This window comes from Sparus aurata, chromosome 4 (genome assembly GCF_900880675.1).
Source record: "Sparus aurata chromosome 4, fSpaAur1.1, whole genome shotgun sequence".
Classification (NCBI taxonomy): domain Eukaryota; kingdom Metazoa; phylum Chordata; class Actinopteri; order Spariformes; family Sparidae; genus Sparus; species Sparus aurata.
Genome location: NC_044190.1, coordinates 36,053,930 through 36,079,148, shown reverse-complemented (window position 1 = coordinate 36,079,148; position 25,219 = coordinate 36,053,930). Strand labels below are relative to the sequence as shown.

General features: G+C 40.5%; 5 protein-coding genes across 7 annotated transcripts; 2 read left to right on the top strand and 3 right to left on the bottom strand.

The window, feature by feature from the left end:
* Positions 1 to 184: 184 nt before the first annotated feature.
* Positions 185 to 3,265, bottom strand: sdr42e1 (short chain dehydrogenase/reductase family 42E, member 1). Its single transcript, XM_030415453.1, has 3 exons — positions 3,065 to 3,265; positions 2,677 to 2,753; positions 185 to 1,946 (listed from the first exon to the last, which is right to left on the bottom strand). The coding sequence occupies exons 2-3, from the start codon at positions 2,736 to 2,738 to the stop codon at positions 848 to 850; spliced, it is 1,161 nt and encodes a 386-aa protein (XP_030271313.1). The 5' UTR covers positions 2,739 to 2,753; positions 3,065 to 3,265; the 3' UTR covers positions 185 to 847.
* A 1,010-nt stretch (positions 3,266 to 4,275) lies between these two features.
* On the bottom strand, positions 4,276 to 14,697 carry LOC115580800 (protein C19orf12 homolog). Of its 3 annotated transcripts, XM_030415456.1 has the most exons (4): positions 14,640 to 14,697; positions 12,734 to 12,823; positions 4,859 to 5,033; positions 4,276 to 4,733 (listed from the first exon to the last, which is right to left on the bottom strand). In XM_030415456.1, exons 3-4 carry the CDS (start codon positions 5,016 to 5,018, stop codon positions 4,492 to 4,494), a joined length of 402 nt encoding a protein of 133 aa, XP_030271316.1. In that variant the 5' UTR covers positions 5,019 to 5,033; positions 12,734 to 12,823; positions 14,640 to 14,697; the 3' UTR covers positions 4,276 to 4,491. The 3 variants fall into 3 exon arrangements, 2 of the variants coding, with proteins under 2 accessions (XP_030271316.1, XP_030271317.1); XR_003983930.1 differs by lacking the exons at positions 4,276 to 4,733; positions 4,859 to 5,033 and adding an exon at positions 12,441 to 12,644; XM_030415457.1 differs by lacking the exons at positions 12,734 to 12,823; positions 14,640 to 14,697 and having other exon boundaries at positions 4,859 to 5,418.
* LOC115580799 (protein C19orf12 homolog) lies at positions 8,616 to 10,653 on the bottom strand. The gene is made up of 3 exons (XM_030415455.1): positions 10,533 to 10,653; positions 9,596 to 9,770; positions 8,616 to 9,474 (listed from the first exon to the last, which is right to left on the bottom strand). The coding sequence occupies exons 2-3, from the start codon at positions 9,753 to 9,755 to the stop codon at positions 9,233 to 9,235; spliced, it is 402 nt and encodes a 133-aa protein (XP_030271315.1). The 5' UTR covers positions 9,756 to 9,770; positions 10,533 to 10,653; the 3' UTR covers positions 8,616 to 9,232.
* A 2,974-nt stretch (positions 14,698 to 17,671) lies between the features above and the next one.
* Positions 17,672 to 20,476, top strand: LOC115580798 (arylamine N-acetyltransferase, pineal gland isozyme NAT-10). Its single transcript, XM_030415454.1, has 2 exons — positions 17,672 to 17,818; positions 18,653 to 20,476. Exon 2 carries the CDS (start codon positions 18,658 to 18,660, stop codon positions 19,528 to 19,530), a length of 873 nt encoding a protein of 290 aa, XP_030271314.1. The 5' UTR covers positions 17,672 to 17,818; positions 18,653 to 18,657; the 3' UTR covers positions 19,531 to 20,476.
* A 1,728-nt stretch (positions 20,477 to 22,204) lies between these two features.
* cnep1r1 (CTD nuclear envelope phosphatase 1 regulatory subunit 1) lies at positions 22,205 to 25,175 on the top strand. The gene is made up of 6 exons (XM_030413449.1): positions 22,205 to 22,413; positions 23,015 to 23,086; positions 23,466 to 23,539; positions 23,634 to 23,743; positions 24,610 to 24,664; positions 24,763 to 25,175. Exons 1-6 carry the CDS (start codon positions 22,389 to 22,391, stop codon positions 24,802 to 24,804), a joined length of 378 nt encoding a protein of 125 aa, XP_030269309.1. The 5' UTR covers positions 22,205 to 22,388; the 3' UTR covers positions 24,805 to 25,175.
* Positions 25,176 to 25,219: the final 44 nt, after the last annotated feature.

The following is a 25,219-nucleotide window of genomic DNA, read 5'->3' as shown; positions in this document are numbered from 1 at the left end:
GTTTAAATGTGGAAGTGTGATGGTGATTGTGAAATGATTGTATGGACACAAATGGAGGCCAAGGTTAACTTTAAAGTGGCGTTACTGCTGTAACAAACCAGGCTACGGACAGTTTATTGATCCACCCCGATAAAAACCTTCAAAGTCAACATTTATTCCAGGTCAGGAGTCAAAACAAACCACATTTTCCTCTCAAAGGGTTTTTATTTGTCATTTTCAGAACATTTCACATCAACAACAGCATTTTTTTTTTTAAAAGAAAAAGACACTTTTTAAGGTTATTTGCAATCTTTGAGTTTTAAGAAATGTGGAGAAAAAAAAAAAGAGGTAGTGTTTGACATATAATCTCTGAAAGTGACAGAAACTAATAGGATGTAAAATTAAGACGTTACGGTACAGAGGTTGTATGATTATGATCACATGTGATGGGGTGTCACAGTCAGTCTGCAGACAGCTGCTTGAGAGCTTATTAATATCTGAAGAACCTGTTCATGTGCTTGTAAACAATGGTGGTCTTTGGGGACCTGGTTTGGGAACAGGAGGGTGGCCACTTCAAAACCACAGTATGGAGAGTGTTGTGGAGGGTTGTGTCTACCTCCTACGCACTCCTATGCCCCCTGAGCAAGGCACCAAACCCCTAATTGTTTGAGGAGCACCGCTATATGTCGTCCCCAGCATCTGTCAGTATTTCTATGTAAGTGTAAACTGTATAAAACAGGGAAAACATTGATTTCCTCCCCCTGAGGGATTAACAAGGTATTTCTTAATTCTGAACCAGTCTTGATACAATCTCATGTCTGGCACTTGGAAAATATCAGAATGATTTTTTTTCCGCTTTCGCTCCCAATCAACCGCCAACAAGGGGAAGAAAAGAGAGAGCCACGGCAACAAAGGCAGCAACACACAGGATGTCTAGTATCAATCGACTGAGGTAGGATCTGTGAGATTTCTTCCCGTGGCCTCGGCTCCTGAACCACTGTACAACCTCATCCAGGTTGAACTCCTGGGGCTCGTACCCGAGCTCCGTCTTAGCTTTTGCCATGCTGAAGTAATGCGTCACACCAGTTTTATACACTTCTGTACGCGTCAGCAATGGCTGGAAGTTATAAAAGGGCCCGATGAGGTGGTGAATCATTTCTGTCAGGAAGGCAAAAAAGTAAATGAGAGACACAGGAAGGCGTACCTTGGGGAAAGGATAGCCCAAACCCTCTACCAGAGGTCTGAAGAATTCAAAATTGTTAACAGGCCTGCCATCTGAGATGAAGTAAGGCTGGCCGGCAGAGCGGTGCTGCTGCTCTGCGGTCAGGGCCTCTGCAGCGAGCACGTGTGCTGACACCAGGTTGTCCACATGGACAAACTCCACCAGGCTGCTGGCGTCACCGTACACAAACCTGAAGATCCCCTTCTCTATGTAGCCGACGATCCTGGGCAGGTGCCTCTGCTCACCAGGCCCGTAGATTCCTGCAGGACGCAGTGCGCAGCTTCTCAGCACCCCGGAGCCATCGTGCAGCGCAGTGCCGTTAGCTTTCAGCACTGCCATCTCAGCCATGGACTTTGTTCTGGAGTAGTGGTCAGGGTGAAGGTGGAGAGGAAGATAAGGGAGGCTTTCATCACCGTTCACTATCTCTTGGCCTCCGAACACCACGTTGAAGGTGCTGGTGTAAACCAGCCTGGACACTCCATGTTCGACGCAGGCCTTCAGGACGTTCTGGGTGCCTTGAACGTTCACCGCCTCGATTAGGTGCCGGTTCAGCTGCTCCCTTCCAGACATGCCATAGGAGGCGATGTGGAATACACAGTCCACGCCAGCGACGGCCCTCTCAACGTGCGCATATTCACGTACATCTCCTTGAACAAACACAACGTCCTCTGGCACTTCTTGGTTTGGAGGGATCGTGTCGAACAGGATGATTTTGGCTCCTTTTTCACGCAGGGAGCACGCCAGGCTGCAGGGGAAATTAAATATGAATTAGTCTGCAGGAAACCATTTAAAAGCCTTCAATTTCAACAATTTGAAATACCAAATCTATGACAAAAATCTACAATAACTGCATGCATTTCTACATTCAAATCCACCAGTCGTGTGGCAGCCAAACATCAAATTGGACAGAAATATCTGGTGTGATGACGCCACCTGGTTGTGGCAGAGCAGTGTGACACCACAAGACTAAAATCATTACTGTGGGATTTTACTGACTGTAGAAATGTACATTTTATGTATTATTCAGGGTTCCCACTCGTTTCTAGAGATAATTTTCCAGGACATTTATGGGTGATGATCTAGCTGCTACAACAGACACTAATGCCCGTTTCCTCTTGGGAACTACACACATGTCTGAACACCAGTAAGCGACGGTCGCTGGAAGTGTTGCTTTCATAAAGATTTAAAGTAAAATAAATATACAAAAGAAAGATGAGACTCTTAAAACAACAACTAACTGCTTTCCTTTAAAGAGAAATCTAAATTTTTACAATACAATACAGTATGCTACTTAAACCACAGTGTATTGTGTAGTTTTGGGGGGGGGGTTAAATAACCCTCCAGGACATTTTTGCTTTTTCCATGATCTGAAAACTGGTCAGCTGTTTTGTTTGTTTGTTTTTTATATTCCAGGTGTGTGTGGTTATTGTGTCATTGTGTAGGTTATTGTGTAATAATTAATAATTGGTTCCTACCGATAACCAAAATAGCCACATCCCCCAGTTATCAAAAACGTGTCTGTGCGTGCTTTTTCCATTGCAGGAGGGCGAATCTAAAAAGAAAAGAAACACAAACAATGTTTAGAAAAGTTCACACACAATCATTATGTCAAAATCACACAGTCAAGTTAATATTACCTGACCTGCAGCCTTGTACTTGAGCACTTGACAGTTTATATACATGCATTAATATCATTTAAACGTTGACAAGGTGACATAATGCATCACAGGTTTAATTACACACTCAAACACTCAGTAATTCAATGCCATGCGTCAAACAATGCCTCCAGGTCCAATGCTAACAGTAGCTACAACCACATCCGGTTCTGAGCTAGCTTAACACGGCTGCACTGTCGGTACCAACCTCAACAAACGGTCGGCGAGAAAAACGAGAATATCTGTCGAATATCACTCATTCAGAACTAAAGCGAGTCAGCACCGGTGTCCACTTCCTTGCTCGGTGCTGTACGTGCTTTTCGTTACGTAAGCTACGCAAAAAAATGCCGTATATCGCTCTGCAATTGGACGAGCCTCGGAACGTTCGAGCTGAGGCGGCTGCGTCGAGTGGGCGGGGCTTTCAAAGAGGCGGAAAAACAGAGGAAGTGGGGTGATCTTCCTTTCACAATAAAAGTATGACACAGTGAAGCATTTTGATGTTGGCTATAAAAATCATACTTTGACATTTACAGCTTTCAAACAGTTAATTGAGCACGTGATTTCAGTTTTATCATGACGCATTTGTCATTGCATGCGTTCTAATTTCTCGTTTTCGCCAATAAGTATTTTATTTTGAAAGTTGTTACCGGATTTAACTTTTAGGTACGTTTTTCGCTTGTTGTGTTGTCTGCAAGTTGTCCGACGTGCAATTCATGCAGTAAGAGATTAAAAAAAATAAAAAATAAAAATTCAAGTGGTAACATTTTGTATTTGGTCACTGTTGTATGGTGGCCCTGGGGGTCAAAACACAACAGCATTACAGAAATACAAGAACATTATAGAAAACAGAACATTACAGAACACAACATAAAAAGCAATATTAACACAACAAAATTATATAAACACAACATTATAGAGAACACAATATATGAAAAGCAATATTGCAGAAATGATAACAATATTATAGAAAAAAACACAAAAATGGCTTAAATCTACTAATGTATATTTCTGTGGCTGTATATTTCTGGTGCAGTATACAGTAAATTTATTCCACGTTTTTAAATACAACTCAACTTTCAAATCCTGCAGTGTATTTTTAAAATGTTTAACACAGGCCTCACTGCTCCAGAACACTCAGTCCTGGTTGAGTGACGCCCTCTAGTGGCTGGTTGTCTTCATTGAACGTAAACTCCTTATGAGAAATACGACTACAATATATACAATATATACAAAATACACAGCAACTGTTTAAAACTCTTTAAAACCAAATCAAGGCATCACTTCTTGGTCAATTCATACAGAAATTGTGAGGACTTACCTTGTAGCAGCGATTCTTTGCTTACAGATATGTTTGCATTTATCAAAATGAGCATTGTAACAACCCTAACAACTTAATAAGTGAATAATTAGTCACAAGAACAACATCTCCTAATGTTTATTTTACTTGTAATTCATCAGCAGAGGGATAAATGACTTTACAGGCACAAAATCTGAACAAATCCGATATCAGATTGTCAAACAAAACATTTATTGAAACACTTTTACGTTACATAGGTAGGTTTCTGTGACGACTTTCTTATGAAGTACAAAAATAAAATGTGTTTTGGAAAGACCGTCCTGATACTGGAGCTCCTCTCAGACATTCTTTTTGATGTAGTTTTGCAACACATCAGTGACCCTCTCCCTAAGGTCGGCGTTGCCCATCACAACTTCGTCAAGCTGGGCTGCGTTCTTCCAGGTCAGGTTGTCTAAGACAGCCACAACGTTGTCATAGAGCTTCTGTTTCTCAGCCTGTGGCAACTCCATCAGGATCTGAGGCAGAGACTTGAACTTCCCCCTGGTCATCAACCAGGATAGGAGACCGCCCGCTGCTCCACCTGGTGCAGAGAGGAGTAAAGATAAAGAATCAGTTACAGGTTCAGCACATTGATCAATTATCAAATTAACTATTTGCTGTAATGTCATCTTCAGGAACACAGAGGGCAGAATCAGTAATTCTTACCAACAGGAAACCCTAGAGGTCCTAAGAGAAGACCGCCGGCTGCAGCTCCTGCTGCTGTTATCGACGAACCTGTTACTACTTCTTTCCAGGTGTTCTTGAACTCGGGCTGATTTGCTATTTCACGGCAGAGATGAATGACATCATTCACTCGTTGATCCATCGCTGCTTTGAGACACTGGCATGATAGGAAAGAGAGGACAGTCAACTCCACTGTAGTGTCTTACCTAACAATCACAACGGCTCATTTAAAAACTTTGGTTCAGACCAGAAGAAGACTAAACTTTGCCTGACTGTTGCATCACAGGAGTTATTTTCTGTGCTGAGCATTCTCACAGATGAGGCTGAGGACACAGCGGTGACAGTGACGATAAAGACTTACACATGTCCTCATATAATGACGGAAGCACTTAATTGACCGTGATAAATATGAAACAGTATGAGGTAGAAGTGACATGTTAGCTCATTAGATTGACTCTAGAAAACCATTCAAACACCCTTTCAGTTCAACGCTCACTGAAACTTGTTTTGTACCTTGTGTCATTTTACAACCCGCATTTCCAAATGGAACTGTTTCTATTTTAAAACACCAATGTGTCCCAGAGTGCCTCAACAACCAAGTGTCAATTCAGTCCACGCTGGATATAAGCACATTTATTTCTAAGTCAAGCATTTGGTGTGCAACTAAGAAAACAGTGTTCAGCAGACTTTTTGCTATACACATTGAGATGCATAGAGCCTGGAGTTTCGGGGGGCCCTTGGGGACCTCACAGTCTGTCATGAATGTTACTTTCACTTTTCAAGTTCAACATGAAAACCTTGTATTTAAAAAGTGTAAATGCAGAAAAACATGCTTGGGGTAATTTGAAATTGGTGTAATGACATAGTGTGTCCAGCAGAGTGCGCTCAAACAGGGGATAAAACAGCTGGTGTCAGGAAATCTAACAGACACACTTAAAAATAACAACAAAAAGGAACAATCTACAATCTGAAAGGGGGACGGCATCCCCCCTCAAATTGGCAATTCCAGAATTACATATACATTTTCAAGTATGGAAGAAAACTAAAAATAGGATTGATTTTTTTTATGAAACTTTTTTTGATCTCATAGAACACACTTTAAAGTTAACAGGTTCAGTGTTTGCTGATCTTAAGCATGTAAGATCTTAACTATTTAATTTGAAAAACACTGTAGAAACTGAAACATCTGTCAACACTGTTAGAGACAAATTGGGGCAAATATATCTAATCAAGATATCTACTACAATTTAAACCCCTGTTTTCCTTATGATTACTTTTTTCTCTACATCCATTAATTCAACTTTTAGTCTAATAAGACTGAGACTTTTTGTTTTGGAGTAAAACAATCAACACGTTCAACTGAAAAGTTGCCAAGACAGTGGGCATTTTAACTTAACATAGCATTTAAAATGTATTAAATGCTTTGAAATGTCCTGTGATAGGAATGTTAGACATGACACAGCTTCAGATTTTTTTAACAATAAATACAGATCTTATGATCATTTTAAAAGCAAAACCCTAAACAAACAGAGTTGACATAGAGTCAGAGTTGACACTTATAAAACCATTTCTTAATGTAAAAACAACTTTTTAATTACATGTAACATTGATAACAGAACTTCCCGAACTTGAATAGTAACTGCATATGTCCCATATATTACTGATCTATAAAGTAAAACTGCTTTCAAAATATTTCTGACTGATAGCTAGGAATAAAACCCAACTTGGCCAGACCATAGGCAAGCACACTAACCAGTCAAATAGCCACTGACAACCTCACCATACTAACGTCATATCATTGTTTTTCAAAAACTGAGTGAGAGATTCACTGAAATATCACAGCAACAGATTTGACAAATAATTAATCTACTGTCAGTGTAATATGAACATTTCATACAAAATAATGAGCGAAGAAGAGCGACAGACCTCACCGCTTTGACATGATTCCGGGAAGACGAAGTAACATCATGGCGTTGATGCTTTTATTCGCTGTGGCTACGGACTGGGACTACAAAACAGGCTGGCCGACAACAATTGGTATGTGGAAAGTCATCAACGCCTGGCACAGGTGTCACAACACTTTAATTATGACTCATGACACTATAGAGCATAGTATTCCAGCCTAACCTGAAAAAGAAAGTAGAAATGAAGGTCTCATTTCACTGCTGTCCCTCTGGCGGAATCAATACAAAACAGGTATCTGAAACACACCACACATAGTATGAGTTATGATGAATCACAATGTAAAGAGGCTGTAAATATACAGATTCATTTGAATGCTCAAAGACATGAAGGTTGAATACTAACCTTAAAAAACCAAACCAGCAATTACATGTGGCATGTTACTGTTGGGGGATAAGGAGTTTCTTCAACAGGTCGCTGTTTCCTGCAACTCTGTCTATGACCAAGTCATTGTCAAGGGACATGAGGATGTCTTTCTCTGTGCTCATGAGCATGAATGCTTCCAGGTGTTCTTGTGACTGTGTGCTCCTTATTCGACTTTTGATGTGTTTGAGAACAGAGAAACTTTGTCCATCCCCTACCATCCTGACTATGTACTCTTCAAGTGCAGACATTTTAAGCCGTGGCCACTGAGCTGCCAGACACTTTAACTCAGACTGCAAACTGACAGCTGTTGCTCTGCTGTCAAACCTGAGCAAGTATTTGCTAAGTTCTTGAAATGCAGAATCAGGCAGAGCATCTGATAACACTTAAGCAAAGTTTCTCGGATCAAGAAGAGCCAAGTCGGCATAGAGTGTACCATGGGTCTGAAAACGCCTGTGGATGCTCTCTGTGATTGCATCCATAATCTGGTTATGGACCTCAACTTCATAGGCACTGTTTGCATCTGTGAGACTCTCATCACTTGTCATTTCATCAGCCATCATCTTCCTTTTCCTCTTTCTTTTCTGTGGAAGTGCTGCCACCAACTCAAGTTGTGTATTTGCCCACTGGATGAAGGTATCAGCAGCTTGCTTAACTAACTTAAAATCTCTTGCCATGTTCTTCATTACATCTTGAGTTGACATTACCATCCTGTGTGCAGTTAAGAATTCTAGTCCACTTGACTGAAGTCCATCACATCTGTCAGGATCTGGACAAAATATTGGCCAGTGGATGCCTCACACTTGACCACAGCAAGTAGCCTTTTCTGAATTGCATCTGTAATATATCTCAGAATTACAGAGCACTGCTCATGGGATGGGATGTCCTGGGTTGTGTCTATTTGTACAGAAAACATCCCACTTCAGCAACCTCTTTTGCAATGGTCTCCTGAACTAGCCACTGCACTGTAGAAATGACAGTGTTCACAGTGGATTTGGACACAAATGTTACGGCAGCACCGCAACCCACCGCATGTCCTTCAGACATGCATCATATTTCCCAAGAAGAATGATGAGCTCTAGAAAGTTGCCGTGGTCAATGTTGTGGTCATCTAGAGTGTATGTTGCCTTAGACTGCTGTCCTCTGTAGCTCAGTCCTCTCTTTCCAATAAACTTCACCACTTCTACTACTTGTTCAGCAAAATGCAGCAAAATATGTGAGTGCCTGCCACAGGAGAAGAGAAAAGCTGCACAACACCACCTGACATGATCTCCTCCACATGTGTCAGCTGCTCCTGATTGGGTTCTTACCTGCACATTGGTATATCGTTAATTAGCTGACTATTGTTCTGTAATTATTACCTTCATATGATACTAACACACACATGCACACACACATGTGCACGCACACACACACACTTTCCTTTTTTATTTTTATTTTTTAAAATTTTATTAATTATTAATTAGCTATGTATTGTTCTGTAGTCCTAACACTTTGGCAGTATTGTAAAACACAGTCATGCCAACAAAGCTTGTTGAATTGAAATTGAGAGAGAGAAAGAGAGAGAGAGACAGAAGAAGAGAGGCACAAGGGACAGATACTTTTCAACAGTGAAAAGAAAATCAGCTGACTAGTTGGGCAACGGTGATGATGACCAACCGCCAAAGCCCAAATTCAGAAAGTATGACGACGCATATCTTTCCCTTGGATTCACAGTGAATGTGGCAGGAGAGGACAGACCTGTTTGTGTTTTGTGCATGAAAACTCTGGCAGCTGACAGTATGAGGCTCAATGAACTGAAAAGATATTTGGAGTAGAAACAACAGCATCGGTGAGCAGCAAAGCACAACTCGCATCATACAGGGGACATAAAGAATTGCAAAATGTAAGAAGCCACAAACAATAATGGAGGAGCTCATACTCCCCGCAGCTACAGATATGGTGTCCATTATGATTAATGATACGAGTGCTGAAAAATTAATGGCTGGCCTGGACTGTCCTGGAAAGTCCGTCCTGATACCGGAGCTCCTCTCAGATATTCTTTTTGATGTAGTTTTGCAACACATCAGTGACCTTCTCCTGAATGCCGGCGTTGCTCATCACAACAGCGATGAGCTGGGCTGCGTCCGTCCAGGCCAGGTTGTCTAAGACGACCACAACGTCGTCATAGAGCTTCTGTTTCTCAGCCTGTGGCAACTCCATCAGGATCTGAGGCAGAGGCTTGAACTGCCCACTGGTCATATACCAGGATAGGAGACCGCCCGCTGCTCCACCTGGTGCAGAGAGGAGTAAAGATAAAGAGTTACAGGTTCAGCACATTGATCAATTATCAAACCAACTATTTGCTGTAATGTTTTCTTCAGGAACACAGGGGGCAGAATCAGCAGTTCTTACAAACAAAAAACCCTGGAGGTCCTAAGAGAAGTCCGCCTGCTCCTGCTGCTGCAGCTGTTATCGTCATTCCTTTTGCTATGTTTTTCCAGGTGTTCTTGAACTCGGGCTGATCTGCTATTTCACAGCAGAGATGAATGACATCATTCACTCGTTGAGCCATCGCTGCTTTGGGACACTGGCATGATAGGAAAGAGAGGACAGTTAACTCTACTGAGGTGTCTTACCTAACAATCGGAATAACTCACTAAAAAACTTTGGTTCAGACCAGAAGAAGAGCTCATTAGATTAACCCCAGAAAACCATTCAAACACCCCTTTCAGTTTAACACTCACTGAAACTTGTTTTGTACCTTGTGTCATTTTACAACCCGCATTTCCAAATGGAGTTGTTTTTATTTTAAATGACTAACGTTTCCCAGAGTGCCTCAACAACTGAGTGTCAATTCAGTCCACACTTAATATAAGCACATTTATTTCTAAGTCATGTATTTGGTGTGCAGCTAAGAAAACAGAGTGATCGTCAGACTTCATGTAACGAACTGAAATTTAAACATTTAGCAAAACACATTGAGATGCAGTGAGCTTGGAGTTTCGGGGGCCCCTTGGGGCAGTGCAGTCTGTCATGAATTTTACTTTCACTTTCTAGTTCAACATGCATTGCCAACAAAATAAATAAATAAATAAATAGGCATAATAAGTAGTTTATGGTCCAGAGAGTTAATTCAGGCAATGATTAATAAACAACCATTAATGATGGTTTGATTAAAATTCAACACAAATCTAAGTTTCTTTTCTCTTTCAATACATGATACAAAGCACCTAGAGTTTTTTTGTTGTCTCTATTTAACATGAGAGAATTTGTAGAAGACAGCTTAATGTTACAATTACTATCATTATTTCATACATATATATTTTTTTGAATTATCATTTTGTCTTACCTTCAGTCTTCTCCTGAATGTACTGTGTGTATTTTTTTATTTTTTGTTTTCGTCTGATATCAGTCGTCACACTTGTTCACTTCTATCTTTATCAGGTGGGTGGAGCACCGAAATGTAACATGTGTTGAGCTGCATGAAGCCACTGACGGATTTATCACAGCCAAACAAACACACACATTCATGCAGCATGTCAGTCTATGTTCATTCACATACGGACACCTGTAATATGAAGGGCGAGCCTTAAACGTTACAGTGTGAGCTGAAATTCACAACAGAAATAAACAAGTGGGCCAATTTCAACATGCCTCAGCAATTTATTTATTCATTCATTAGAGAAAAAATGTTTACTTTAGTTTGTTAGTTTTTAATTTGAGAAAAAGATTTTTATTTATTTAAGATGACTTTATTTATTTATGTATTTAGTTAATAATTAAAAAAAAAAATTAGAATTTCGACTTTATTTTATGCATACATTAAAGAAAAAAGTTAGTTCAAAATTCAGACTTTATTCATTTATTTATTCAATGGGGGGAAAGTTAGAATTCTGACTTAACTTTTTTTATTCATTTTTAAGTTCTTTTTATTTGAGAAAAAAGTTAGAATTCTGACTTTTTAATTCATTTATGCATTTATTAGATTAAAAAAACGTTGAATGCTGATTTTATTTTGTTATTTTGTTTTTTATTTCAGAAAAAAGTTAGAATTTTGATTTTATTATTTATTTATGTAAAATGTTTCTGTTTACTGTATATAAGTCAGATGCAGTGTCACTGCTGTGGAAACAATCTGCTCAAAGTAAGCTGCTGTGTTTTCTAGAATGTTGTTGCTTGGACCTTCGGGGCCACCGTACAGTACCCATTGAACAAAGACACATACTACAAAAAAAAAAAAATAGGAACTGCAAAGCCTATAATACCCAGTCAGAGTGTCTGATTAGACTCTGTAAAGCTCACTGACCACTCAGGCAACATGTGAATCACCCCTGCTGTCATACTGTCGTTTAATCTGTTGTAACAGGGTGTTAAAAAAAAAAAAAGAAACGGGACATTTTATACTGCGATCAAGCCAGCCATGGTTCTCGTTTGCTTGGTCAAATCAGCCACACCTTTTTTTCAGTGCGCAAATGCACTAACATTTACGGTAATAGTAATGAAACTGCTTTGAGTAGCTGCTGGTAGAGACTGTGGGTCAGACTGCAGTCTCACAATCAGACCCATGAAACATACGAGACTTTTACAGTAATTATTCCTGGTAATAAACTAAAGGTATCATGTAGGTATCCTTCCGGATTTCGAAGGAAAGGACGACGTGAGAAAAAAAACAAACAAAAAAACATTGTTTCCATAAGTAGTCCAAGATTCATTTTCTGCTGAACTAAGTACCTGCTAGATTACTTGCATGAATAATATGAAGTTCTTTTACTGTGTACTTTGAGTAATAATTTGTCAAAATCCTTAAATAAAGATATTGAAAACTTTGTGATTTACTTTATTTTCGACTGATAAATAATTTATTAATTCGAATATTTATTGTACAAATAGTAAAATCATTTATTACTATTTTCTGTGACACTTGTGGTCTGTCTGTGAGAGAGAGAGGGGGACAAAATGTCCAACAGCCATGGATATTAGACTGACCCTCGGGTGGCGCTCTTGCTGTTTGAAGTCTATGCAGCCGAGAGTGTGAGTCTGTTTGCGAGCAGCACAACATTTCCTACTGATCTGATAGGAAACATTTGACAACACCAGGCTTGTAAAATAAGTTTGACTCATTTAATGCTTCATCACAGACGGACAGAAACCAAAGCAGTCTATTTTGTTGAGGATGTTTGGGAGTCTACGTCAGCGGTTACTTCTATTTCCTTTAGTCTCTTTCAGTATTCTTTGAGCTCTGAGCAGACACCTCACCTCTCCTCTGTCACTGATGCTCTGTGGATGGATGGATCACCGGCTGCAGAGCCTTCCTGTCCTGGGCTGAGCACCAATCAGGCAACATGTCAGTCCACAAAACTTGATTACAGGAAATCAGGATTCGATTCAAGAAATTGTCGTCCAACTCGTCCTCAGCAACCGGTTCCTCTGCCCACACTTTCAGCTCCTGGCTGCTCTCGTTCTGGAGAAACGAACAGTGACCATCAGCACTCTGCAGATATATCAGCCATGTTTGATCCCCCTCGTAAAGTCCAGGTGACAGATGCTCACACTTTCCCTTCAGGCTCCTGTGGCGGCTCGTCTCCATTGCTTGGCTCATCTTGTTTGTCTTGGTGATTCGCCCTTTCAACCGTCCGTCACCTGCAAGATGAGAAAGAAGAGCAGTGGTAGTTTCACGTCTCTTTGTGCAGGTTTTGTGGGGATTTGTGAAAGTTTTGTTTTTTTTTAATTTGTGGAGGTTTGTCTATATTTGGGGAGGTTTGTGTATTTGTGGAAGTTTTCAGTGAAATTGTGGAGGTTTGTAGAGATTTTGTGTGTCATTGTGGGGGTTTTGAGTCTCTTTGTGGAGATTTTGTGTGTATTTGTGGTGGTTTTATGCGTATTTGTTGAGGTTTTGAGTCTCTTCGTGGAGGTTTTGTGTGTCATTGTAGAGGTTTTGTGTGTCATTGTGGAGGTTTTGTGTATTTGTGGAAGTTTTTAGTGAAGTTTTGTGTGTATTTATGGTTATTTTGTGTGTCATTGTGGAGGATTTGAGTCTCTTTGTGGGAATTTTGTGTGTATTAGTGGAGGTTTTTTGTGTCATTGTGGAGGTTTTGTGTATATTTATGGAAGTGTTTTGTGAATTTGTGAAGTTTTGTGGAGTTTTTGTGTGTATTTATGGTTATTTTTTGTGTCACTGGAGGTTTTGAGAATCTTTGTGGGGATTTTGTGTGTATTTGTGGGGGGTTTGTGTGTATTTATGGAAGTTTTTTGTTAATTTGTGAAAGTTTTTATGTGTATTTAGGGTTATTTTGTGTGTCATTGTTAAGATTTTTAGTCCTTTTTGGGAGGTTTTGAGTGTATCTGTAAAAAGCATTTAAGATGTGTATACACTGAGAGCCACAACATTAGAACCGGTGACAGGTGAAATAAATAACAGTGATTATTGTGTTCCAATGCCATGTTCGGTTGTGAAACCATGAGTCCTAGCATTCATGTGGATGTCTCTTTGACAAACACCAGTCACCCAAACACAGCTGCAGACCGAGTACACCCCCTCATGGCAGCAGCACTCCTTGATGGCAGTGCCCCCCCAGCAGGACAACGCGCCTGCAACGCTGCAAAAACTGCTCAGGAACGACCCGAGGAACGTGGGAAAGAGCTCAAGGTGTCAACATGGCCTCCAGATTCCCCAGATCTCAATCCAACTGAGCTTCCACTGGATGCAGTCTGAGCCAAGAACGATCCACGGGGGCCCCAACATGGATGGTAGTTGGTTCTGACGCATCCAATAGATGCTCAACTGGATTGGGATCTGGAGAATGAGGAGGCCAGTTTGACACCTTGGGTTCTTTGCCATGAGGAGGTGCAGTTGGTCTACAACGGTGTTTGGGTGGGTGGTGTTTGTCAAAGAGGCTCCACAGAAATGACAGAACTCAAAGTTTCCCAGCAGAACATTTCATTGTAACAACATGATCAATGCTCACTTCACTTGTCAGTTGTTTTAATCTTGTGGCTGAACAGTGTAGATATATATGTTGAATAAAATATAATTATCTGATTTATATTATATATAAATGCACTCAAATAAATGCAGTCGTTCTAAACACTGTTTATATTTCCTCTCGGTAAACCAAACCCATTTAACATGTTGAACTGAAACAACGTCAGTTGCCAACAATATAGCACTTAGTAAAAGCCATTTAAAATACTACTTTTACTTCCTTCTTTAATTTTAAATTTGTTTCCCTTTTAATTAGCTGTCTTAAAAGACAAACAGAAAAAGAGGGAGAGAGACTGGTGTCCCAACAGTGACACTGTCGTGGCTTCTGCCAACCCAAACTGTCGGTATTCAGCGACCTGTGAATGAGACTTGACTATCCTCTAGAATCATTTACCGATCCTAGAGTATTAATTAACAGCAACTGACAAATCTCACACTTTCTGCCTTTAATTTTTGCACCTCCATTGCACTGACCTTGTTAGACCAGGTGTCTCTCCTCTCCGGGTCTGATCACCATACAGGTCAGAGCTGTTCCACTTGAAGCTGAAGACAAGTCCCACTGTTCACCTGGAGAGAGGAGGAAGTACTTTAATATAGCATGGTGACTAATTGCATGTGTGTGTGTGTATTCTGATCGTAACAAAAAAAGAGAAGATCAGATTAAAGACACATCCAGTAAAAAGGGGATTTCTTACAGGATTATCATTTTATAATAAAGAATGATATAGCAGCCTGTAACCATGGGCATGAGAACACCTCAAGAGTCTCACATCACTCTGCACTGTAAAATGTATTATAATCTGATTTCATAAATGTGGTTTTTAAAGGTAAACCAAAAGTAAACCAAATGTCTGAAGTCCCGAGAAGACTTAGTGCTTTATACACGAGTAGTATGATTTTAAAGTCTATCTTTTGGCACACAGGTAGTCAGTCAGTGCAGTGTTAAAATAACACATTAAACCACAACTGAGACAAACACACTGAATACATTCTGCACAGGCTACAATGAGGCTGCTAATTGTGTGTATAAACTACTTTAGCTGCTCAAAATGACCTTCTAGATGCTGACTACTAACATACGGAGAAATTATTACACACAACACATGGAGTCTGTTGGCTAACTGTGCTGTACTCAGATATTCGGCTGTAATGATGCTAGTATTAACAAGCTAACATTACACAGCACGATAATGGCGTCATGCTAACACTCTCCAACAGACACACACGTTAGCTAACACGCAAACCTGTCTGTAAAAACACGACGATTAAATGATTAAGACGTCTTTATAAGCTCGCTATAGTGTCAGTACGCGTTAATAAACGCAGCTGAGTTGCTGCTAACATGTTTCCCAAACCGTGCAGTGCATTTCCAACAACTCTGAAGTCTGCTAACGTAAGCTAGCATAACATAACCGCTCACTTAAACTGACCAGCAAACATTAGCTAACCAGCTTTCATACCGTTCAAAATAATAAGTACATTTTCAAAAACTTCATGCCGACTTCACCGAACCTACCGACGTGTTTTGAAATAGTGACCTACATTTAATTAACTGCACATTATTCATGTAATAAAGACAGGATTATGAATACAACTGTACTGGGCAGGTAACTGTACACATACAGCAGAATCATACAGAACAGTTTACTCACCGTGTTCGTGTCCTCAGAGAAGAGACAAGAGTGAAGATCCCTCAGCAGTTTATATTGGCATCTTAAGTTTTGGAGGGAAATGCATTTACTTCACGCGGGAAACGGATGAGACCGCCTCTTTTGGCGCGCATTAACCTGGATTCGTCAGAGAGTCTGTGGGCGGGACAGATATTGCGTGGTTTACGTGGAATTAACCTGAGGATGAAATCCCTGTTGAATGGTGTTTATCTCAATTGATAGAGCTGGTGTCCAGTGTATGGAGTTTTTATCTTCACCCTGGGTTCCTGGGTTCGAGTCCCGGTCCAGGTCCTTCTGTATTATCCTGTTTCTGGATATTGTCTCACTCTGTCTTGTCATTGAAGGCAAAATGAAAATTAAGTAGGTAGTAATAAAACCAATTAAGAACCAAACAAAACAATTCTTAATTGGATTAAAAATGTAATTCTCTTATTGATATTTCATTTCTCTGGTCTTTATTTGTTATTAATTCCAAACTAATGAAATTAATCAAGTTACATTACTTTGATATTGTAATCAGGTGAATTTAGGTAATTAGGACACTTTCTGTAGATTTCTGTTCTGTACTTTTACATTAAAATTAATAAATTAAATGTGAAGGATGACTTTATGGGGATGATGTAATACAAAGGGGCGGGGCACTTGTACATATTTCTATTCCTTACTTTTTTATTATATTGTTTATTTTTTACTATTATTGTTCTTTATTGTTAAATTGAAATGTCCTTAGGCTGCTGTGACGCACAAATATTCCTGTTTGCAGGACCAATAAAGGAGTTCTGATTCTGCTTCTGAGTCAATCATGATCCCTGGGAATTGCATAAGGAGGTCAGTGACATAATATTCTGATCAGTCATACATAAGAAAATGTTTCTAATATTTTATCACATTATGTTTGTGTTGGGACCCTCTGACATGAGAGCGGCCTAAATTGCACTAACAAAGAAAAGTACATCGACCCTAATGTCCAGTAGGTGGCGCCTGCTTGACACAGTCCCCCCAGGTTTGACATCTCCCATCTCCTATTGTCTGAGAGGGCACCTGAATGCATCGTCATTTCTGGTCATTGCAAAACTGACAAAGATAATAATTTTTTACTACTTATGTAAAGCACGTTTTTTTTTATTCCACATCAAAGTTGGGCGAAATAGACTTATTAATGTTCTCTGTTAAAGATTTTTTATAAAGTATTACTCAAAAAGTACTTCATATTACACAGTGAAAGTACTTCATAGTAGTTAGAAAGTACTAAGTTCTGCAGTATATGAATCTTGGACTACTTATGGAAAATACGTTTTTTATTCCACTTCAACGTTGGGCGAAATATAGGCCTACTTAATCTTGTTCTCTGGTAAGCTTTCTGACAAAGTATTACTCGAAAAGTACACAGTAGAAGTACTTCATATTATTCATGCAAGTAGTCTAGGAAGTACTAAGTTCAGTAGTATATGAGTCTTGGACTACTTATGAAAATAACATTTTTATTCCACATCAGATTTGGTTGAAATATATGTACTCTTGTTCTCTGTTAAGTATTTAGACAAAGGATTACTCGAAAAATACACAGTAAAAGTACTTTATGTTAATATATATGTAGGTAGTTTAGGAAGTACTAAGTTCAGTAGTGTATGAATCTTGAACTACTTGTGTAAAATGCGTGTTTCATGGGTCTGATTGTGAAACTGCAGTCTGACCCACAGTCAGTACCTGCAGCTCCTCGGAGCAGGTTCATTGCGATTACCTTAAATGTTTGTATATTCGCGCACTGCAAAAACAATGTGCTGCTGATTTGACCGCAGTACATTTTATCACAGTGACACAGACTGTGTGGGGAGCTGGTGAGAGCACCCCTAGTGGCAAAACCCGAGCACAGACTGCAACAACGTCACGGTTTACTACCAGCTGCTTATAACAAGAAGAGGAAGACGACAAAGAAGAAGAAGAAGAAGAACAGAAAGCTGCAGCAGACATCCCAGTTTAAAGGTAAGAGGCTGTTTAAAGGCTGCTGCAGGTGATCCGAGAGGAGATCAGGGAATTAAAGGCTGCGGAAAACTGTCGAGTGGGAGAATTTGAGACGCTGCGGGGCGAGGCACCTGGCTCTGCTTTCACTTTTCTCAAGTGTTTACAGCAGATGTGAGACAAAAAATATTAACTCGCGCAGGGACAAAGATCAGCAGCCTATTGATAAGAAGATAGGAGTATGGTTTTCATCAACATGTCAGATGCAAGCCATTTTAAACTTCAGACTGCAGTTTTCTCTCACACAAAAAGAAAGATAAGATCTTGTTCTGCACGTTAAGTAACTGCACACAACTGTCTGCACATGGTTGTGTTTTCTTTAATGGTGTTGTGTGTAAAAAGCTGATATAACTACAGATAACTGGCTGCCTGATTATCTGTGACAAGTTTCAGCTTTAAGGCATTTAGTTTTACATGACTCCAAAATTATGTGAAACTTTGTGTCCTTTAAGTTCATATGTTATGACAGTTTGATACTTGAATTGAAGTTTGATATTAAATGTACTTAATCATACATTTGTTTATAACCTGTTTACTAGGGTTTGGTTGATTATTGGATTAAATATTCAATTTTTTCAATAAATATCCGATTGGCAATAAATGTAATTAATTTAAAAATGTGCTACTTTGACTCTGCTGCAGGATGCAATATGCAGAGTAACTAGTAACTAAAGTTATCAAACAAAGTAGAGTACAAATATTGAATCTGTACATACAGTGCTCGAGTACATGTGCTTAGTTACATTCCATTTTGGTTAGAAAGTGATGTAACTTCCTGGGATCTCTTGTGTTTTCCAGACAAGATGAATTTGGAGGAATACTTCAAGAGAATCGGCTTCCACGGCTCTTACGACAAACTGGACTTTGCGACCCTGAAGTCCGTCCACAGGCAGCACATCCTGTCGGTGCCATTTGAAAACCTCGGCATCCACTGCGGTGAGAGGATCGTCATGGACCTCGAGGTCATTTTCAACAAGATAGTGAGGAACAAGCGCGGCGGGTGGTGTCTCGAGAACAACTACCTCTTTGGCTGGGTGCTGAGAGAAATGGGCTTCGATACGACCACGCTGAGCTCCAGAGTGTTCAACAGTGTCCTCAATGAGTTTATTCCCCTTGACTCTCATCTGATCAACAAGATCGTCATCGACGGAAAGGCTTATATAGCAGATGTAAGCTTTGGGGTGTCCTCCCAAATTCGGGAGCCCCTGGAGCTCATCTCTGGAAAGGACCAACCTCAGGCAGCGGGTGTCTTTCGTGTCATAGATCAGGGGGACAAGTGGGTGCTGGAGAAGACGGGCAGAGAGCCACATGTTCTCAATCCAGAGCGTGCCAATATCAGTCTGGTGAACAGGAACCTAACAAAGATGATCTACTGCTTCACGCTGGTGCCTCGCGAGGTGGATCACTTCTGGGAAGTGAGCGACAAACTCCAGACGGATCCCGCGTCGCTGTTCACCAACAAGTCCATCCTCTCTCTGCAAACGCCGACCGGATTCAAAGCCCTCATCGGTTGGACCTACAGCGAGGTCACCTACAAACCTGAGGAGGGTGTTGATGTCATGGACATGAGGGAGGTCACAGATGATGAGATAGAGCAAATTCTGAGGGAGCAGTTCAATTTAAAGCTGCAGAATAAACTGACGCCAGTAAGCAACAAAGCGTGGTACACACTCTAAGAATGACCACCACCTGGATGACTGTGAACCTTCATCAACACTCCTGTTTCTGTTTCTGACGGCACTTTGAAGGTGTCATTCCATTTTATTACACTTTTAACAGAACACGATGTACTGTTGGGTCAGATACCTTAGTAATAGAAGAGCAAGGTTACAGTCGCAACACTTATTTGTACAAGATTAACGAAAAAAAATCCAAAGAAGAAAGAATTCATCCTCGACACTCCGAACAGATGTCGCAGCACCCAAGGGCTGAACCCAAATATGTTCGTCTTGTATCTTGTCAAGTATTTAGATCTTTGAATTAACCTCTGTAATAATTTCTGTAGTAGTTTGTGCTCAGTGCTGGGCCCTGTGTCATTAACTGTGTACTCACTCATATATCATCACCGCGTTGAATGTTATCCTCATAAACTTTGTAATCTCTTACATCAGAAACATGGCTGAACCTGTGGTTTTGTTAGAAGGAGACAAGAGAGGGAGAGGAGGAGCCCTGTATGTAAAAAAAACCTTTGTTTGCATCTTTTTTTCCGTTTTTTTATTGGAGCATTATCAGGTTTATCATCAGGGGCGTAGCACAAAATTCTGGTCCCTGTACATCGGCATTATATTTGAGCACCTCTCCATCTCCAGTGCTTTTCATTTAACAATGTTTGTGGACCCTGTTTACTCAGACCACTTTTAACACCCGGTCCTGAGCAGCTGTTTATCACTGTCTTTTAAATAAAGATCTGTGTATCGGGCATTTAATACACTCCTTCTGGTCAATGTTAAGGGAGAGAATGAATGCATCTGTGCCTGACAGAAGCTCAGATCCTTTTCTTGGCCCCACAAAGGCAAATCTAAGCATAGACAACTACATAAACTACGTAAACTACATTGTATCGTTCCTTTCATGCTGACAACGGCTGGATGTGCCTCATTAAAAATACTTAATATATTCTGATCCGTCTCCATGTGTTTTCTGTGTGGTGAATGTTGTTAGATTAGGTTTGTTGTTGTCAGTTGTGGGCTGCTTCTGGATGTCTAGAATTCCTTCAGGGTAAGTAAAGTATCTACCTCCCTCCCTCCTCAAATGATGGCCAGGAGGCGAAAAAACAAGTCAACAGCAGAAGATCCAGCTGGGTCACAATGCTGAACAGAGGGGGAACAGTATGTGACAGTAATATTCCAAGCTGTCAGGATGCGTTCCCCCTGTTTAAATGGTCAAATTTAATGATATCAGCCTGAAAATCACAGGACTTACCTGTTGTGGGGAAAGAAGTCAGGAGTGTGAATTTGAAATATGTGTGAGCCTCCTTTCATACTGAACAGAGGGGGAACAGTATCTGACAGTAATATTCCAAGCTGTCAGGATGCGTTCCCCCTGTTTAAATGGTCAAATTTAATGATATCAGCCTGAAAATCACGGGACTTACCTGTTGTGGGGAAAGAAGTCAGGAGTGTGAATTTGAAAGATGTGTGAGCCTCCTTTCATACTGAACAGAGGGGGAACAGTATCTGACAGTAATATTCCAAGGTGTCAGGATGTGCTTTACCTGCTATCATGGAACTGGATTTAAGACAAATATGATAAAATAGCGATTTATATTTGCCTATAAATGAAGGAGCACATTTTGTTCCAAAAGTTTATAATATTCAAAATGAAAAATCTCTCAGAAGTATAATATTTTTTATTAATAGAAATAACAGTAGTTGGTTGTGTTAATAAAGACATAAAAACACAAACATATGTGCTGTCGTCCCAGTTTGAAAATATAACTTGACAATCATGAAATTTGGATTTCACGTCTACAATACATGATCCTCAGATAAAACTCGCTAAAAAAAAGTCAGTTTTGAACCATAGCTCCCTCCACAGTGCCTCTGTAGTACGAGCACAACAGCTCGGGGGCGAGTTTTTTGTGAACGCGCGCTTCCTTCACCCTTCGGGGCATTTCGGATTGTGGCCAGTGCCCCCGTAACTCTAAGTCTGGACCCCCCTGTGGCCCCCCCTGACAGGGAGTCTGCATCAATAATACAATGACAGATTTCCTGCAATGATTTTGTACTGAAGGGAAAGGCAGAAATAGTGTCTCAGCAGTTTACTACCCAATCAAAATTGTTGAAATTGTAAATACTGTTTTAAGTCCCATTTATCCCTTGTCTGAATGAGGGATTTGTGTTTTTTCCCGGGTTGTATTTGCCCCCCCACAAAAAAGCCGGCCCCAACCTGGCCCCCCTATTAAAACTGGTCTAGAACCGCCACTGGGGAGAGGAGGCAGCTGCAGCGAGCACAGACTAGAGCGGCCAGAGAAACTGAGCGACTGTAGTGAGGCGTTTGTGCAAAACTGCGGATAAACGGCAGAAAAAGTGTGGGTGTTGAACCGTCTCACCTCGAAAAGTGTGGGTGTTAAAACACCCACATCCCCCACGGGTGCGACGCCCCTGATCAGCTCATAAATACATAATAATCATGCTGAAGAACTTCAGATTGACCATCCACGTCTTTAACTGCCACTGTCAGTTTAAAGTGCTTTTAAAACTACATGCATTAATACATTTTTAACTGTATTGTTCCTGCATGTTAAATGTTGTTTTATTTATATTTATTTGTCTGTTTGTAATGTTATTTACCACCATAAGAGGGTGAGAAGAGTCTGAGTAATTCTAGACTAGAACCAAAGCCACAGCACCATCTAGAGTCCCTGAGGACAGGAGGAGGGGCTTCGAGGATGTGTACCGCCCTTTATTTGTCTCACAGCCAATCACGGTAGAGCTGAGCACACGGTCAACGCTGATTGGTTCGTACACCCTGTCCTTCAGCCGAGCGGAAGTAGCGGCACAGCCAACAGCAGGCTGCCGGGACCACAGCGGAGATGAACTCCTTGGAACAGGCCGAAGGTAACAACACAGAAAACAAATGAAATTAATATGTTTTCTTCAAAAAGCGGCCCACGTGTTTTAGCTGCATAGCCTTAATTACTAAAGGAATTCAAAACCAACGTCTTAAAATGCGTTTACAGAGCTGTGCGCAGCGGTTAGTTAAGCTAGCCGGCTAGTCTGCTCAGGACAGCTAGCATGCTTCTTAGCTAACTGACAGTAGATATTTGGGTGTTCACACGCTCGTTTTGTCATAAACTAACACTTATTCTTCGTGTTTAGTCTGTTAGTTTCTCTTGCCAGTGAAGTAAAGTAGTCATATAGGCTATGCTGGCAGTCAGTGTGACATAAAACACGTCTAACTTTAACGATACACAATTAACAGCCACATTCTCTTTATTCACGTTATGCATCTGGCTTCACATCAGTTCACATGCTCACAGTTACATTCAGCATGACACACACTGAGCTTTAAAGCTGAGGGTAACATTAGTTATGTAAAGAGTCTATGTTAATCACATGACATGATCTGCAGAGAGCTTTCCACTGAATTAACGAGACATGCAGCCATGATATTAGGTCAACATACACATTTGTTTTAACATCCCCATCTATTTTTCAGACCTGAAGGCTTTTGAGAGAAGACTAACAGAGTATGTCTCCTGTTTGCAACCTGCAACGGGCAGGTGGAGAAGTAAGTAATCATCAGTGGCGACTAGAGCTGTAACAGTTGTTGGAATAATTGATTACAGACATTGACAGAAAGAAATTAATGGACAGATGTTTGGATAATCAAGACAAAACCACATCTAACAGGCTGTATTGGCTCGCCTGGTACCTTTTTTATTGTCTCAATCTGTTATTTGGGGAAACCCTATGTATTGTTATTTATGACTTCGACACTACATTTTATGACAATCGAACAAAAGGATCATAAGCCTGCCACTCACTAAGCACAGGAAATACATAAGTGTGTGTTACCGCTAATATTGAGCAAAAGACTTCCAGCATGTTGTTTTGATAAACACACTCCATGATGGTGCCAATAGTCTCATTCTCCTGTCTTGTTTCAGTGATTCTGATTGTGGTGTCTGTTTGTACGGCTACCGGGGCTTGGAACTGGTTAATAGACCCCGACACACAGAAGGTATGTACAAGTTACCATGAAGAACATCTGTTAAGGTGAATGTTTTGCTAAAGACTCAATCAGCACTGTTTCTTTTTTCCTCTTTGTTCTGCAGGTCTCTTTCTTTTCATCACTGTGGAATCACCCCTTCTTCACCATCAGCTGCATCACTCTTATAGCTCTCTTCTTCGCTGGGATACACAAACGAGTTGTGGCACCATCGATGTATCCTTTTTCTCTTGCCGTTCATGTGAAGCAGCACGTTGGAAGGCTTTGTCAGACTTTAAGCCCTATTTGCACAGGATTAGTATTACCTTGGGATTTCTTGTACTTTTGTAATAATGGCAGAGAACTGTGTGATCTTCCTGTGAATGTGCCACATCCATAATTTGTGAAGTAGAAATTCCACCACATATTTAATTACCATATTTTTGACGAACACAGAGGTCATGTGATTATATTAGTCTTAGATTAGATTATAAATGTTTGTGATTTGGGGTTGCGTTTCTTATTTAACATCTATCTTCTGTTGATAGACAACTGCGCCAGAAAGAAATTTGATCACAGCTCATAATATGTGTAACAGTTGTCAACAGCTGTGCTGTGAGATCAGCTATACTGACATTTAAACGTGATGACAGAGAAGGTTAGGAGCAACCAAAGGTTGTTATATGTAAGTACAGCCACAAATAATCTTGATCTAAATGAGCTGCAAGTGTGTATTTATACTTGTAACACATGCAGGTAGTAGGGTAATCAAGTCTTACCTGTATAATGGTGTGGCTGCTGATGATCGGAGGCAAAGTTTATGTTACACAGAGCCATGACATTGTATCTAGGAGATGAGGATTAAAATGAGGGCAAAAGACAAATGTGGGGTGGTATATTTCTAAATCACATGAGGTCTCCTGGTGATATTAGTCCCGTGTGAATAGGACGTTAGAATTCATCATCTGCACTGACATCACACATCCAATCCCAGACATTGACAAAAACGTGTAGAGCATACAGGAAAAGTCTGGCTAATCGCACTTGATTCATCACTGTTCAGGTTTTGCTGTTTACTGGTTCACATCCTTGACATCCTTCAGTATTGCTGCCCGCTGTCGGACGGTTTTAGCAGAATACAACATGTCCTGTGACGATGTGAGTTCATGATTCTCTTGTAGCCTGCTTCATTGTACTCTTGCCCAGACATCTTGTGTAAAACTGTTAACACTTGTCTGATTTCCATTATTTTACAGACAGGGAAGCTTATTCTCAAGCCGCGACCGAACATCCAGTAGCCACGAGCTTCTTTGAGGCGGTCAGACGATATGCCTGGTCTTCGCCGATAGCCACTGATCATTCGGCGTCTTCAGCCCTCTGCGTGGCCTGAAGAAAGCACCAGGGGTGACAGCACATGGGCAGATATTGTCATCATGGTGGGAATGTGTTTGGAAGAAAGAAGAAACGAACTGATTGGGCCTTTTAAGAGAATCGCTGTGCTGATGCCACCATCGAAGCTGCTGTTCTGCTCACATCGTCTGATATATCTTTTACTCATTCAGTGTGAGTTCATGTGTGTTTATTTCTGTTTCTAATGTTGAGCATGTATTTTATCAAAATGTTTCTATTTTTAAAGTTATTTACCTAATAAATACTTGAGGGGTGAAAATATGTCTCTTAATTATTTCTGTCTTATCTCAAGAGAAGCCTCTG